Source organism: Alosa pseudoharengus, unplaced genomic scaffold, assembly GCF_046254945.1.
Source record: "Alosa pseudoharengus isolate Yale_2024_CS ecotype anadromous, Long Island Sound unplaced genomic scaffold, YU_APseudo_1.1 YU_APseudo_1.1_scf_15, whole genome shotgun sequence".
NCBI lineage: Eukaryota > Metazoa > Chordata > Actinopteri > Clupeiformes > Clupeidae > Alosa > Alosa pseudoharengus.
The window spans coordinates 26,350,836-26,367,654 of record NW_027468620.1 but is presented as its reverse complement, the minus strand read 5'-3'; the positions used below and the strand labels follow the sequence as shown (position 1 = coordinate 26,367,654).

Sequence of the window (16,819 nt, the reverse complement as noted above, 5' to 3'; positions counted from 1 at the left end):
TATATGCTACAGAGTGTGTGGTATTTCCCTCCCCTCTCCCTCTTCAGAATGGTCCACCTTTGCCATCTCCTACTCTCTTACACTCCTCTCCATTCATCTCCTGTACTTCACCTGCCTTTCCCTCGTTTCATTCCTGTTATATCCTGTTATATATCTTCTCACCTTTCCTTTGTATCGATTTCCTTTTTTTTCAGATCTCTCTCTCTCTCTGTCTGTATTATTGTAGATGTTTGTGTTGCATGCTGTATTTCAAACCAAAGACTGAAACATTGATGTTACCTGGACTTTTGTACTGATATCAGATTTGAAAATCCTTGTTTTCAGACGTAGAAAATAAGAAATATAAACAATATTATAAAATATATTTGACACGATAGAGTATTAAACATTCCAATCAACATGCACTCCATGATTTACAAGATTTTAAAGCAAATACTGTTCATGATGTTTCCAAGGACCTAAGTTTAAGAAAAGTGATCAGAAAAGGCCACTTTCACTCTTCATCCATCTTATATCCTCATTCAGTTCCTACTCTTGGGGCATGTCACAGTTGATGTCTTGGTTTTCTAATGCCCTTCATGCACAACCCTGAAAGGTCACCCTCTGCTCAGAGTGTGTGGTATAAAAAAATAAGCTTTTAAAACGCTTGAAACGCTTTTCTTAGATGCCTGAAAACTGGACACAAGACCAAGAATGAGCAAATACCACTTTGCTTTCGAATATCACTGTTTCTTCATGGATGGAATAGTCAATGTCAAAAAGATTTTCTTTGTTGTGTTGGGCATTAAAACTTTAGCAGAGGAACACTATTGGTTGTTTGAAGTTTCCAGTACTTGGAGTAAGCCAAGTTATAGACTAAAAGCCTTTTTCAATAGAGATTTTGACAGAATTTTTTTTGTCAACAAACTAGGCTTAATCCAGATGTAGGAAACTGGCCCTTCATTTGCACCTACGTGCTCATTTATTTAGCATTGATGTGTCCTTTTGAGCCTCTGAGCTTAAGTGTATATCCCCATATGCTGATGTACGAACACATTCACATACGCACGCATAGTCATGCACATGCATACACATACTGTAAGCTTACACAGAGACATGCACACACACACACACACACACACACACACACACACACACACACACACACACAGACACACACAGACACACACACACACACACTCACTCACTATCTCAAGTCACCTCCTCCCTGTGGTGCATCAGAGGCAGGGTTTAGTTCCTCTCTATCCTTTCCCCTCTTAGAGCTGCTTGTTAGCTGATCTAGATTCGGTGCCAGGCACTTGCCAACTCACATACTGTATCTCCACGTCTGCACGTCAATCCAGTCTGGTATAATTAAAGCAATTCCGATCTCACAGAGTGTCTCAGGGACTTTCTGACAGGTTGCCGCTTATTCATGCGGACACCATCCTCAGATGCCCTCACACAGGGCACTTAGGGTCCTGTCCAAACGCTCAGGGTTTGTGTAGATCATGGCGTAGTCTTACCTCACCTTTCTGGAATATTCTGTCCCCCTCTGCCTTTGACGAATTGTTCAATCACTGTAGTTAAATTTAGCTACACATGTTCAAAATGCTGGCTCCCTCTTGTGTCTGAAGTAGTTCAGGTACTGTGGTGCATTACTTTGATTTTTAGCCCTAATAGGTTCGTGCTGTGGACTTAATAACACCAGACATACTTGTCGGCCATTACTGAAAAGGAGACTGGGGGTAATTTTTTGACGAGCCCAGGGCTGTAGCGCTGCAACAGACGCTAACCTGGTGAGAGCCCCGCATGTGCAGCCGGCTCTGGGCTGCTCTAATGAATGTTGATGAGAGAAGTGGACCCTCGGCTCTCGAGTCGTCATTAAGCAGAATGGATTTTTTTTCCTTTCCTTCCTTTCTTTCTTTTTTTATTCCGTTGTTCTTTCTTCGTTCCTCTGTGAGACCCAGCAAGATGGCGGTTCTCCGCAGGCTAATGTGTCGTGCCGTTAGGTCTCCATCATTGTCAGAGCCCAGTGCTGAGAGCCGTGGGTACTGGGAGAGTAGGGGGTCTGAGAGTGTTTTTTTTTCATCCAGGAGGTTTGAGAGGGTGTAATTAGATAAAAAGGTAGAGTGAGGCATTGAGGGGGTAGGGGGAGAGGTGGTTGAGGTAGACCATGCTTAGCCATTGTGGAAGGCTTTTAGAGAGCCGGCCTTTTTTTTTAGAAGGCACTCTATGCTGTGCCTCCATAGATTATATCCCACAACATGTCCCAGTGTGTACCCCGCCTTTGCTTTTGCTCTCAACGTGACAGCTTGAATTTTGTGTTGACTTGTGGAATATTATTTGTATCGCAATATATGAAATTGAGTTAATCTGAGCAGAGATTATTGAATTGGCTGGCAGACATGTACTGTATCTCACAAGGAAATGTCTATGCGATATCTAAAATATCTGCTGTCATTCTGTAATGTCCCTTCTGTACCTTGTTGCGATAAGGGCTTCTTTTTAGCCATTATTATGAGTCTCTGTGATGGTGGCCAGGTGTTTTCAATAACAAAGGGAATATTTTCATATTCCCTTTGTTTCCATAGCAGCATAACAGGGTTGGTTTTAGTGTGTGTGTCTGTGTGTGTGTGTGTGTGTTAGTGATTTGTCATAGGTGTTTGTGTTGGTGTATGTCTGTGTTGTGCTTCCTTTTGTGTTTTTGTGCATGTGTTTGCCTTATGTTTCTTCACGTGTGTGTGTGTGTGTGTGTGTGTGTGTGTGTGTGTGTGTGTGTGTGTGTGTGTGTGTGTGTGTGTGTGTGTGTGTGTGTGTGTGTGTGTGTGTATCTGTATGTGTATGTGTGTGTGTGTGTGTACATGCTTTTACATCTGCTGACTAAGCCCTTCTCCACGGTCCTCCTGTACTCACATGTGTGTGCGCGCCGAAATCCAGACCGGACGGACAGGAGAATCATTAATCACCGTCACCACTGGCAACTCAATTACTCTGACAACCCATTCCTCTTTCTCCTTATTAAACTGCCACTCCACAACACAGCCGCACCACCAGGCCGGTCTGCCGTCGCCGCCACATCTGCACACGGGGCCTCCACGAACACCGCCTGAAATGCCAGACTCCGGTAGATACCACAGCCCTTACCGTCGGCCAGAATTAGACAGCTGTGGCTACTTTATTAAGCAGGCGGTTACATACAATCAATGTGCAAAAAACACCCACCATGTCAGTAAAACGGATAATAAACAGAAGCGCCCATGTAATCATTAGCTCATGAATATCCCCACTCTTTAACTGACTGTAGTTACTCTTTTATGGTCCATGGTCCAGTGTATGGCAGCCTCATTTCTCTCATTGTTTTCTTACCGGGTGACATGAATTGACAGAACAAACTCAAATCTGTATTGGTTTGGAGATGGGGGCCTCGACCATGGCGTTTTACTCTAAGACAGTGTACACAGTGGTGTACAGATCTAAATGTTGTGGTCAGCGGGCTGTTTATGCTCGGAATCAGATAACTGATCAAAGCCGTTGCTTTAGAAATTGTTGCAGTGGAAAGTTCTGTGGTTACTGGAGAAAAACATTTTACGTTATGTCCTCGACAAGATGGAATTTATTGAGACGAGCCAACTCTGTGCTGAACTGTGCTAAACAAACTTGATATCCCAGTAGATGTGAATTACAGTTTTGTGTGTCTTTTTTCCAAAACACTTTGTTCGTGACTTCATGTCTACCCTCTTCATGTTGGTCCTCAGAGGCCCAGGGTGTGTGTGTATGTGTGGTGTGGTCGTCTATCTCAAGTGCTGTGAGGTCGCAGTCAGCTTTACTGGAAGCGCTCTGGTTTTGACGGCCCGTTCTCGTGACCTGCGGCGCAAGCAAAGTCAGAAATCCTATGCTATCGTGTTCTCCATAACCTTGTGGGAGGTCGGATAGTCGAGCTGAGTCTAGTTGAGCTCCCGTGATAAATGATGATACGGCCCCTGTGACTGCGTATCCCGTACACGTTGTGGTTATGTCTGATGTTGATGAGTCATCTTTGCTGTGGCAGGAGGGTGGGGGGATTTTGAACAGTGGCCAACCTGTGTTTTGTTTAGACTGGACTAGATTGAGGGGCAATTCAAGTGCACATTTCATCTGTTTTCTTGTTATTTGCAGCTCTTAGATGTTTTTGTTGATTTTTAAAAATAATAGAGACTGAAGGGCACATTCCATGAAGGAATTGTTAGAGGGCCTCATCGGTCTTATGAAGACTTGTGTAGCCTCCTGCCTGTAATGCTTGAGTACTGTCATTGCGTCTGGCCTGAGGAACAGTTACATGTTACAGGTTAACATTTAGATCGTACTGTATATGTAGTCCCTTATGCGACCATAAGGTTTCCTTAACGTTCAAAAAAAAAACTGTTTCTCACTCTGTATGGGAATGGGGAATTTGATTTTTTTTTTTTTTTTTCCTGTATAGCAGGCAGAAAGAAAGTAGGTACGACAACAAAGGTTTATGTGCAAGCAAAACACCTCTCCCATTGGCCTTACATGAAAATGCTAATGCAGCAACACGCTCTGTAACACTGTCGCTTTGCCTTGATAAACAATCCTATTTAAAAATGTGTGGATCACTTTAGCCCTTAGCTAAGGGGTGACATACATGTCTAGGAGAGAGGAGCAGGGGTTGTTTACATGGTTCCTGTCAGCTTATGCTAGCTCCCTACTGGATAAGCAGAATCCATGTGCCATGATGTTGTTACTTGTATCTGTCACATTGCTGTTCTTGTCATTTAAATGCAGTCTTGTTTTGCAAATTAAGATTCTTCAAATTTAATGAGCTTCTAAGAAAGCAGTATAAAGATGCTCAGATTTAGCAAAGTGAGAACATTCTTCTAATTTGCAAAATGTATGACTGTACTGAAAGGAGAATGTGAAATTGTGTTTATTTAAAGGATGGTTTGCTTCTCTGAAGATGTGGGCTTGAGTAAAACAGACAGATCCACCACTTGCACTTGCACTCATCCTAGATCTATATGTAATAGCCAACTCATCAACACTCAGACATATGCATTACACACACACACAGATGATCTCATTTTTAGTGGACACACTGATTTACATACACAGCTAGCCGCATTGCTAGCTGAGATCCAAAGGGGAATCTGTCAAGAGACCATCAAGCATGGCAATTACACAGGCGATAAGTCATCTGTCTCGCTCCATAAATCTCCTTCATATGGCTTACATCTACAGGCATGGCCATTAACATATCACACATGCTTTGCCACACACACACACACACACACACACACACACACACACACACATAAGCACAGACTCAGAATCACTACTGAATGATGTCACCCCCCCCCCCCTCTCAGTGCATTGGGAGGAAGCAGGCTATCACACCCTCTGTAGTCCCTGTCATCACACATATCTGCGAACACTGTCCTCTTGAACACGTAGTGGAGCTTCCCTTCCTAACCAGGCCTATCAGATTCACTCAGGAGCCCGAGCCACCCACTAGGTGATATGATCTGCCTCTCTGAATAGACCGCCTGCAGCAGCCGAGGAAAGAGTGAGGCAGGAAGGCAGATGGAAAGAGAGAGAGAGAGACACAGGGAGAGAGAGGGAAGCAGGCAGCCTGATTAAACCTGCTTTGATTTCCCATTCACTTGACCCTTCTTCCCCACGGCACTTGGGCACAGATAGTGGTGTGGTACCGGTGTGGTGTCAGACACAACCACCTGTTTACTGTGGGACGGGCCTATGCCCGGGCATGCCAGTGTGCCAACACCAGCATAGATGAGCTGTGGGGAAAGATACACTAATTACTGTGTGATGAGAATGTGGTGGATACACCTGCTGGAAAAAAAAATAAGAAAAAAAAGACAGTACTTTGTAGGAGTCATGCTCTGAAAGGCAGAAACAGCATATCTTATGGTGACACCTGATACTGCTGGACCATTTGCAAGAAGCTGTCATAGCCCAGTGTGCGGTGCTGTTCTGATGAGTGTGCTCAGTCACCACATGTTTACCAGCCTGAGCGCTGACTGGGGTGCCAGAGGAGAACTCTGATGTGGTCGCCATGGCGTGCTGGAAACCTGTACCTCGTGGCCCACCACTAATGATGGATATTAAGGGTTGGCCCTCCTCTTCTCTTCTCTCTTCTCTTCTCCCTTCTCCCTTCTCTCCTCTCCTCTCTGTGATACTCCGTCTATCAGCCTGGTTGTGAAGCTGAGATTATATGGTTTTTGTTCTGCTGTGTCTCTACACTCGTACACCAGGTGTTTGATAAGAGTGTTATAAAGTCTTCTGAGAAGATCATTCCTTTATCATTGCACATGGATCCTATTCTTTTCTACACTTTCCTCTCTCTTTTTTTTTGGTTCATTTTGCCCATAGCTGTTGGTCAGATATGGCCATTGTGTCTCCCTCTCTCTTATTTCCTGCATCTCTCTCTTCTTTGTTCTCCTCCCTTCCCCTTCTCCCTGTGTCTGTCCCAACAACACAGAACAATGCGATAGGATTTTATTCAGGTATTCTGACATTCCTAATAGCCATTCTCAAGGGGATAGTTAGTTATCACTAACGTTTGTAGTTGGTTATCATTCACACGGTTATTATCAGTTAAATAACACTGCATTTATGATGTCTTAATAACAGTTACGCCATGTGTTGCTTGAGGTTGATGACATGAGTGTCTATATTTGCCATTTGGCAATGTGGTGGTGACATGATTACTGTATACCACTCTGTTTGTGTCCTGATGTGTCTTTGTCTGCTGGGGCTGTGGCCTCATCTATCATGAGGTTTGAGCTAATTAACACCACTCAATTTCCAATTCTCTATTTTCATTATTTTCACTAGAAGAGAGAGAGAGAGAGAGAGAGAGAGAGAGAGAGAGAGAGGTACATGGGCCTCTCTGGCTCAGAATGAAGAGCAAGGCAGAGTGGAGAGGCCATTGTTGAAAGCCCCGTGGTGAATCTGATTTCCTTTAAAGACCTCAGAGAGGATGGGAATCTTTTTATCGCTCTACGCTCGGCTTGAATGTCCTATCTCTCAAGAAACAGGACAGACGTAGTGCGAGGAAGAGAAAGAAAGAAGGAAAGAGAAAGAGCGAGAGAACTAGAAAAAGAGACAAAGGGAAAGCAGTTGAACTTCCCTCCTCTCTCCATCTGCACTAGGAGAGGAAACGTTCTGCCCCAGCATGAAGGTCAGTGGAGTGAACAGACAGTAGCGCCCCAGCTGCTCCAAACAGAATCACGCCGCTCATGAATTATTCACGTCGCACAGTTTAATGCAAAAAACGTTCACACTGGACGCATCACTCTGCGCCCAGAGGATTTGATTCGGGGGTTGAGAGGACAGTGCACTTTAAGATGGAGGGAAATGCAGTTATAATGCGAGACGTCAGATGAAGTGTTTGTGATTTGAGCTTAATGTTTACTCATCTCTCTCTCTCTCTCTGTTTTGTGCATCCCTCTCAGAGAGGACTCTGAAGGAAAACACGGCAAAGTACATGGAGCTTCTGGAAGACAGACTTCACAGGTGAGACAGAGATGGATATCTGTTATTCTCTCCTTTCTTCTTCTCCTCTCATGTACTCTCACATTTCTCAACCCCTCCAGGGCCCGTTTCATCCTGATTATGGAAACTACTTCACACACACACACACACACACACACACACACACACACACACACGCACACACACACACACGCACACATGTGGTTTGGTTCTTCTGATCCCTCGGTCACCCGTAACACTATGCTAAATGATTCAAACTGGGGTCTAGGGCAGTCATCACGTTTTTCCTTTGATGGGCTAAAAAGTGGAGAGAGAAAAGTTGTATAAATGCATGTCTGCTCTGTGAGGAAAGACAATTGAAGTGACAGAACACTGAGTATTCTTCTTGTTTATTCTTCTTCCTCTTCCTCTTCCTCTTCCTCCCCTCTCTCTTTGTTTTGTGGAGGTGGTAGTGTAGTGGCTAAGGAGCTTGGCTATAGCATGCAGTAACTTGAAAAGTTGAGGGTTCAATTCCCGGCTTCTGCCGTTGTGCCCTTGAACAAAGCGCTTAATCCCAAGTTGCTCTGGGGACAATGAAGCGTCTGCTAAATGAATAAATGTAAATGTAATATAATTAACATATGTAAGTCGCTTTGGATAAAATCATCTAAATAAATGCAATTGTAAATGTGTGTTGGTGACATAACTTACCAGTACTTACTTACTGAATGATATGGCTGAATTTTAGTTACTTGTTCAGTCCTTTTCTTATGACTCACGACTGTTGTCTTCAGCTCTATGCTCAGTGAGGTGTTGAATTTTCATCATACAGCATCATGCAGTGCATGCAGTGACCTTGCAAGTATTCATTGTCTCGTGGTAACAGAAGTGGAGGCTTCCATCTGGTGAGGGCCAGGCATATGGTTGACTGTTCTTTTAATGGACGTATTGCTCAGGCTTAAATGTTCCAAGCTCAGTCTGTTGCCAAGGCAATTCATGCACAGTATGTATGGAGGATTTCAAAAATTCAACATGAAGTGTCTGTTACCTTAACTGTTCCAGAACATTCTCTTCAAACTCACCCTAAGTACAATGTCGGCTTCTATCATGTCAGTGAATACTCAGTTTGAGAAAAAGTCTTGAAGTACCGGTTCACTGCCTCTACTTTCTCATGTTTTGTTTCAATTAATTCGCACCAGGGTGTACATATTAACACACACACACACACACACACACACACACACACACACACACACACACACACAGACAGACACACACACACACAGACAGACACATTCACTTGTCTGTTTGTGAGTGTGCAGCAGTTTCTCAGATGACTCCCGTTTTTTTCATAGTTCTCATCAAACAGAGTGAGCCTTCCTCCAGTTAGCCTACACAGCTTCCTCCTGTAATTATTTTCTCAGCGAGACCAAGCAAGAGGCTGACCTCCTGTCAATCACTGTCCCGCTCCGCCCACCCACGCCCCTGTACAGCACTTTAACACAGCTGCAGCCCCTGAGAGTGGAGGGGGGAAGCCATCCCCAGGTTAACCCGCACACAGCCTGTCAGGCTGGAGGCTAGAGGTGGTGCCAACTCCCCATCTGAAGGAGGAAGGTGGGCATGGCTCCTCTTGAGACAGCGGGGTGTGAGAAAACTAATTATCTGCCTTCCTATAGACTCGCTGGGGTGGGAGTGTCTGACAGTGTGTGTGTGTGTGTGTGTGTGTGTATGTGTGTGTGTGTGTGTGTGTGTGTGTGTGTGTGTGTGTGTTTGTACGTGTCTTTTGCTCATGCCACATAAATGTGGTGTTCAGTGCTGGAGATGTGGTCTTATACTTGAAGCTGGAGGATGTTTTCCCCTGCAGACACCGAGGACAATCTATCTTTGTTTTGAGTTCATGGTTTTTTTTCGGCTTCTTGAAATAATAGAGACCAACCTGTGTCATTTATGTTGTGTTTTCAACGCATCCCAAGTCCAGCACATTCTGTAAGCAAGAAAGCTAGGGTTAAAAAAAATGAAATGTTAAGGGGATTGGGAGTCAGTTGTCACCATAGTAAATTCATTCTTAAGCCACTCACTGTATGTATATTTATGAGTTTAGGGCACTATGAGATTGACGTGCCATTTAGAAGGTGAACCTCTGTCTGCCGTTCTGCCCTTCAATCTCTCATCTCTCTCTCTCTCTCTCACAAACACACACACACACACACACACACACACACACACACACACACACACACACACACACACACACACACACACACACACACACACACACACACACACTGTGCATCTCATCTGGCTGTTTTGTTATGAGAAATTTAATGTGTGAACACCAGAAGTAATGATTCTCTGTAAAAAAAAAAGGACATTTCATTCTCGATCTATTGATTTTCCACTGAGTATTGTTTGGCTGTTGCCATGGAATCAGAAAGGGAAATGGAATCCTAATTTCCTCTGGAGCTGGCAGGTGTCTGGGGGGCAAATCGTGCCCTCTTCCGGTGACCTTATCTGACCACATATCAATCATATTTATGTGCTCTTTCTAGCACTCCATTTCTTTCTTTCTTTTTTTCGTTCTTTCTTTCTTTCTTTCTTTCTTTCTTTCTTTCTTTTTTTCGGTCTCTCCTTTCTTCCTGTCTCTCTGTCTTTTGCAGAAATACAAAATGACATACTGTAGTCTTTCTCTCACATACAGAACACAGGCTTTCTCTCTCTCTCTCTCTCTTTCTTTCTTTCTTTTTTTCTCTCGCTCTCTCTCTCTCACACACACACACACACACACACACACACACACACACACACACACATTGCTAACTTCCTCACTAACTCACATGCTTTCTCAGAAATGACCTCACTGCCAAGTCCCCAGGGACCCTGTGTGGCGTCTCAGAACTGGACATCTCCAACACCACAGGCACTTTAGTCATAGACAGGCTCCCCCCGGGCAGACAGGTGTGCCAGACTCGCTGCAGTCTGCTCCGACACCCTTAAGCAGAGGCCGTGTGGGGGTCCCTTTGGCTCCCGTATTCTAAGGGGAATAAAGGGTGAGGCCCATTAGGCCAAAGCGGCGCTCCCAGAGCCGGGCTCCTGTCTGGCAGGCAGGTGGAGGGCTGGGTCCCAGTGGGTTTGGATCATGTTACTGCACTTTGGTCAGCACATCCATTTGAGCTCACCTGGCCTCAGGGTCAGCTCTCTGTCAGGGGACTTGAAGGTGAACACCTTACGGGTACGAGTATGGGCGATATTATGTTTTATCTTAAATAGCCTTAGTTCAAATGTGCGAAATGAGCACAAGTACCGCAACAAATATCTTGTATGTATACATAGTGATATCTATTTTGCAATGTTACAGTTACCCTAATTATAAATGTCTTGTACTAGCTGTGATTATAACAGAAAAGGCAGTGTGTTACAGTAATTAGTCACATTGTCATATATTTAGCATGTCATATTTTTTTGTCAGTAAAAAGAACATGTGGTGCATCTTTCTCTCAAGCTGTCAGGCTTTCTGATCATATCTTGTCAAGTAATCTTGTCTTGTTAATTTCTGTGCTCAGCAAACAATTAGCCATCTCAATGTGGCTTCCAGAAGGATCCCAGTGTAAATGTGCCTATTAAGCAGAATTTGTGTTTTGCTAGGCTGTTGTCCCTCGACCAATCAAGACCAACATAATAAAGAGCTTCAGTCTATGCAGTCGCAGTGTCTGTGCTCTCAAACCTCTGGTTTATATGATAGCCTACACAGTGAGAAACCTCTGGTTTATATGATAACCTACACAGTGAGAAGCCTACTTGCTGGCTTTTCACTATACCCACTGTGCGCACTAATTGACATTGGTCATTATAGAACTAGAGCACCTTGGCCATGGGATTTAATGATATAGAGTGGCTGTGACAGACAAAGACGTTATTTCACGTTATTTCAGAGGGATAATGAGGTTTTGTTTAGCAGCTTGACGAGCACCCTCAGAATGGGGAAATGATGGACTTATGAGTCAGAGATTCGGAAGAACTGTAATTACTTGCCAGAGACTGTATCTATGTGGAAATTACACTTCCTGGTTTCTCTTCTTCTATAGTGCTTTTTCTCAATACTTGTTTAACAGGTCATGAACTATAACTCCTAGGTCACGACAAAATAAGACATGAAAACCAGCTTCAGAATCAGACAAACTTGTTCTAGTAGCATCTTGGAAACATGTCACTGAACAGAACTAATAGCTATCCAATAGAAACAGGAGTTAAACAATTATAAAACTTTTTTATGTTTTCCCTTTTTCAGTTTTGGCTGAAATTATTGTTCCTAGTTTTAAATGAGCCAGGCTTAATGTGAACATTTGTGTGTGCGTGTGTGCATGTGTGTGTGTGTGTGTGTGTGTGTGTGTGTGTGTGTGTGTGTTTTGTGTGTGCGTGTGCAGCTGTGGCAGCCCAGCGCTGGAGCGAGTATGGGAGGCTGACCTGGAGGCCTGCCACCTTATCCTGAGAGGCCTGCAGCTCCGCACCCCCAGCTGTTCGGGCCCCGATAGCGAGGAGGTCCCCCCTTCGCCCGCCCAAGGTCCGCTCACCCAGACATGCACCAAAGCAGAGGCGGACTGCGCCATGTTGACTGCCCTGGGGGGTCGCTGGTGTCCAGAAGCCAATCTGCAGCACTCTGAATTCACCAAGGTAGGCTACTGTGAAGAAGCATATCTGTGTCAGACAGCTTTTACATTCAAAGCTCAGGTAACGTTAAACCCAGGCCAGGCCAACTCTGGAGGTTTGACTGGGTATTTGGAAACTTCTAGATTTTCTGCTGGTACTGTACTTCCCCCAGATTGCAGGTGTCTCTCTGAGACAGATTTGGCTGTGTTGCATGTAGTGCCCTCGGCTCTCTGCCCAACTCTTGGTCTGAGTCCAAAAGTGCATTATGAAAGACCAGACTGCTGCTCTCCTCATCCAAAGCTTATTACCTAGTGAGAATGATGAACTTGAGTACCTATCCATTATGAATACCGTCTCTGCTCTCCTTTGTGCTATTAACTCTGTTCTAACTCTCAAAACTTTTCTGGTGCTACTCAGCCAAGCAGAAGAAGCTCTCAAAAGCTTTCAGCATTAAAAAAAGGCTTATTTTCAAAGAATTCTGAGATAGCCTCTCCCTTGTCAGGGAGCTCTTCCCTTTCTCTCCTCTGTTCTCCATAGTTCTCTGTCTCTGTTTCTGTCCTTTCCCCTCTTCTTTAACAATAAGCAGCTCTCAAGCCTGCTATGCTCTTTCACTTACTGTATATCTGAATCAGTTCTGCATGCATTTGCTTCCTCTCTAAGTTTGTCTTCCTCTACTTTTCTTTGTCCTCTTGAAGACTGGCAACGTCTCCTAACCCCCCTCCTCTTCATCCTCCTCTTCCTCCTCCTCCTTTACTTCTTCTGCTGTCTCCAAGAGCAACGGTGAGCTGAGGCCACTTTTTTTCCTAGCTTTCTGTATGCACCCCCCCCCCCCCTAAACAAAACACACTAGCTGGCTTATCACTGAAGCCACAATAACAGACTGCTATTGTACAAATACCTCTTGTTTTTGTTGCTGTTGTGCACACACACACACAACCATGGCCCTCAGCTGTTCCGCTAATCTGAGGACGTCTCTTTATTGACAGACATTTTCCAAAATGGGTGCCCCACCCAACCCTGCACCTTTGTCCCTCTAGCTTTTTCACCAATTTTCAATAATATAACCTACTCAGTGCAGAAGGTAATTAAAATTTACATCATTGGAGTCCATCAGAAAGGCGCAGTAATTCCTCTTTGCACTGTCTGTAGTGTTCCACCCCTGCGGCTGCATTATAACTAATACGTCTCCGACTGAGTGGTAATTATTTTCGGCTTTAGCATAGAATCGTAAACTGTTTTCGGCGTGTAGCTAAATTGAACTGTGATGAGGCAGAGCTAAGCCGGTTAATTTATTTTCCACTTATCAGTTTTAATGGCTAATAATTGCTTATGTGTGTGTGTGTTTTTTTTTTCATTAAGCACAGAATGTTCAGAATATGTCATTTTGTCTATGTGGCTTTCCCCCCCATAATTGAGATACATGATTGTTTCTTTCTGTGCACAGATTGTTTCTTTTCTCTGCACTTAATAACTAATATGGTTGTTTCCCCTTTCCATTTCGCCTGGCAGAAATTAGAAGAGTTCCTGTTCTGCTTGGAGGACAGTCACACAGAGGTAGGAACACTCACGTCACGTCTCCTGGCTGTGTTTTTCTGCAGCGGCAGCATCTCGACCCAGCTGTAATTATAAGAGCCACGGGGGCTGCAGTCAGCACCTCCGAGCTAGCGAGAACCCCCCCCCCCCTCCCCCACGGGCTGGACCACCATGACCCGTGGGGTCAATCCATATGTGAACTCCAGCGCTTGGTAGCTCAAATGAGGGTCAATCAATAAGCTTCACCCCCCCCTCCCCCAACCTCGCCCCCCGTGCCCAGTATACAGGCGAACAAGCGGGGTGTGTGATTTTTCTACCAGAGCCAGGGCTACTGTATGTGGATTTCTGTCTGAGTTTTACCCATTCACTTTGCCACAGGCATCAGATGTCTGCCACCAAAGGCTTGATGAAGGTTAATGACTTACACTAATGATGATAACAAACTGGAGGGCATTATGTCCTTAGCACTGCAGAAAACACCCACACTATTGATCAGAGACTTGCTATTGTAATCAGTCTGTTGCGAAAACAGATCAGGACCATTGATCCTTTCCCATTTGCTCGGTGTGGCAGTGCTCTTTACTTCGCATTATTCTGCTTTGAGAATGGATCGGTGTCCCAGCCTCCAGAGCTTCCGGGAATTGTCTTCTAGAAAATTGCAGGATGCTGGTGTATTTAAATGATCGTTGATATTGATGGGGATTGTGTGGATTGTCTGTGTGCTAATATGATACAGTCAATTAAAACCGTGTGTGTGTGTCTGTGTGTATGTGTGTGTGTGTGTGTGTGTGTGTGTGTGTGTGTGTGTGTGTGTGTGTACATGTGTGAGAGAAATGTGGTGGGGTGGGGTGATGGGGAGAGAAGGAACATGAAGGCATAGAGAGAGAGAAGAAAACAGATATGGTAGACAGGAGGGATGAGAGTGAACGAGTGTGAGTGAGAGAAAAAGACTGAGAGAGAGGTCTGGGAAGAATGCAGAGAAGAGACGTCCTCCTGGCAACAGTCTGATCTGGCCGGCCTCTCCCTAATGACTTTAATGGAATAATCTCCACTTTGCCGCTGCTCACCTGCCTGCCATACTAACACAAAGGAAATCGATGCCAGCAGTGTTTGCCCTCCCCCCAACCGTCGCCATCCCTCCTTATCCTTCCCCCTCTCTCTCTTCTTCGACCTCCCTTATTCTCTCCCTCCCTCTCTCTCTCTCCCTCTCTCTCCTTATCTGTCTCTCCTTCTCTTTCCTCCTGACTTTGTTCCTCTCTCCCTTTCTCCCGCTGTGGTGTAAATCAGCTTTTCCTGTATGCTCCTCTCAGATGCTCGTCTTCTGGCAGCCCAGTTTGGGGAGGGGCGATTAACAGACAGACACCCCACCCTCCACACACACACACACACACATCTAATACAGAGTCTCACATCACGTTCACATCAAACACGGGAATCATTAATGTCTCATTATGCACATTCCTTCTTAAACCGAGAGGAAGAGTTTCCATTAGCGATTCTCGTGGAAATCCAACAGATTAATCATTAATAATTGGTTCTGAAAGGGTGCAAATAGAGCAGCTCAGGTCCTGTCTGGAATTCACAATTGAGGTCACCGTAGTTTATCGACATGTCTGTAAGGAATTTCGAAGACTCAAGGTCACTGTATCGACAGTCAACAGTGCATGGACCCAATGTATCTTCATCAGCTTCTTATTGACAGTTAGATGGATTTTTATATAGCTTTCAGAAAACCTATGGTTTTGATTGGGACAAGGGATAGGCCATTACATGCAATGGGATTTGAGATGTGAGATTCATATCATTGTCTATCCATTTTTCTCAATACCCCATGTTAATACTAAGAGGCTATTTTAGAAATATGCTTCAGGCTGTTTGCAAAACCCTTGCCTCTCAACTACATGCCAACTGAGAGTCTAATCCTTACTATAACCACAAGCGCTTACCCTAAACCTAACAATAAGTATGGGGGTATTTGATATCCCCAAGAGACTTCAGACCAAAAACATTGTCTTTTAGATATAATAATGTCGAACCAATTATTTCTATTTGAATGTTCTAAAAGGTGTTGTATTACAGACTCTATCTCATTACTGAGAGTAAAAATAGACACAGAGTCTGGCTATTTTCTGCAGCTCATTCAGACAGTGTGAAGCCTAGAGGGGGAGGTCTGGCTCTGGAGAGTTCTCACCTGAGAAAACGAATCAGGCCCCACACCGTCCCTGACTGGGCAGTCTAAATAAATGAATAAATAAATAAATAACTAAAGAAAGAAAGGAAGGAAGAAAGAAAGAGAAGAATAAAAAAAGTGGTGATTCACTGCAAAGTGTGAAGGAACTGGGGCAGGCCCACCAGATGGAGCTGCCCCAATTACTTCACTTCTGGCATGTGCTCACCAGTGCAAAAGCACACATGGGGGCATACACACACACACACACACACACCACACACACACACACACACACACACACACACACACACACACACACACACACACACACATATATACACACACACACACACACACACGTATGGACACATTTAAATGGACAGATATACACAAGCACATATCGACAAAGACACTGAGGAGGTTTAAAACTGGTCCAGAGATGTTGATGTAATCATTTTATAAATAATTGATGATGTTCAATGGCAATTACAGTTTACATAGAAACTGAGGGCAGCTTGAGCTTGAATCAGTGTGTGTGACGTTGTTGTTGTTGTTGTTGTTGTTGCTGATGATGTTGTTGCTGATGATTGCTAAGGGTGTGTGTTGGCCCTTTGCAGGACTTGAATAGCGATGTAGAGGATGTGACAGGCCAGTGTGAGAGGATCAGTGAGCAGCTTCTCTTGCTGGAAGACCAACTGCAAGCGGCCATCGACAACCAAGACCACCAGCTTACACATATCCTTTAAAACACCTGCCTCTTGGCATGAATTTGTGTGTGTGTGTGTGTGTGTGTGTGTGTGTGTGTGTGTGCGCATGCGCATGCTTATTATTCTAATGTAGAATAATCTCCTCCTATCTGTCCTCCACTCTAAAGCTCATAAGCATTATGTGGGAATACAAGCCGTTGTCGATGTTCTGAAAAAGGTTGCTTCACAATTTCGGTACATCTCAACTCTCTAACATTTATGGAAACCTGCCATGGCAGAGTGGGAATAAAAG

General features: G+C 44.4%; 1 protein-coding gene across 1 annotated transcript in view; it reads left to right on the top strand.

Annotated features, from left to right (window-relative positions):
* Positions 1-16,566, top strand: part of disc1 (DISC1 scaffold protein) — a 44,555-nt gene extending 27,989 nt beyond the window's left edge. Inside the window, exons 10-13 of the mRNA XM_076285197.1 lie at positions 7,455-7,515; positions 11,895-12,141; positions 13,627-13,671; positions 16,438-16,566. Coding sequence (XP_076141312.1) covers positions 7,455-7,515; positions 11,895-12,141; positions 13,627-13,671; positions 16,438-16,566 — 482 coding nt within the window. The remainder of the gene's footprint in view (positions 1-7,454; positions 7,516-11,894; positions 12,142-13,626; positions 13,672-16,437) is intronic.
* Positions 16,567-16,819: the final 253 nt, after the last annotated feature.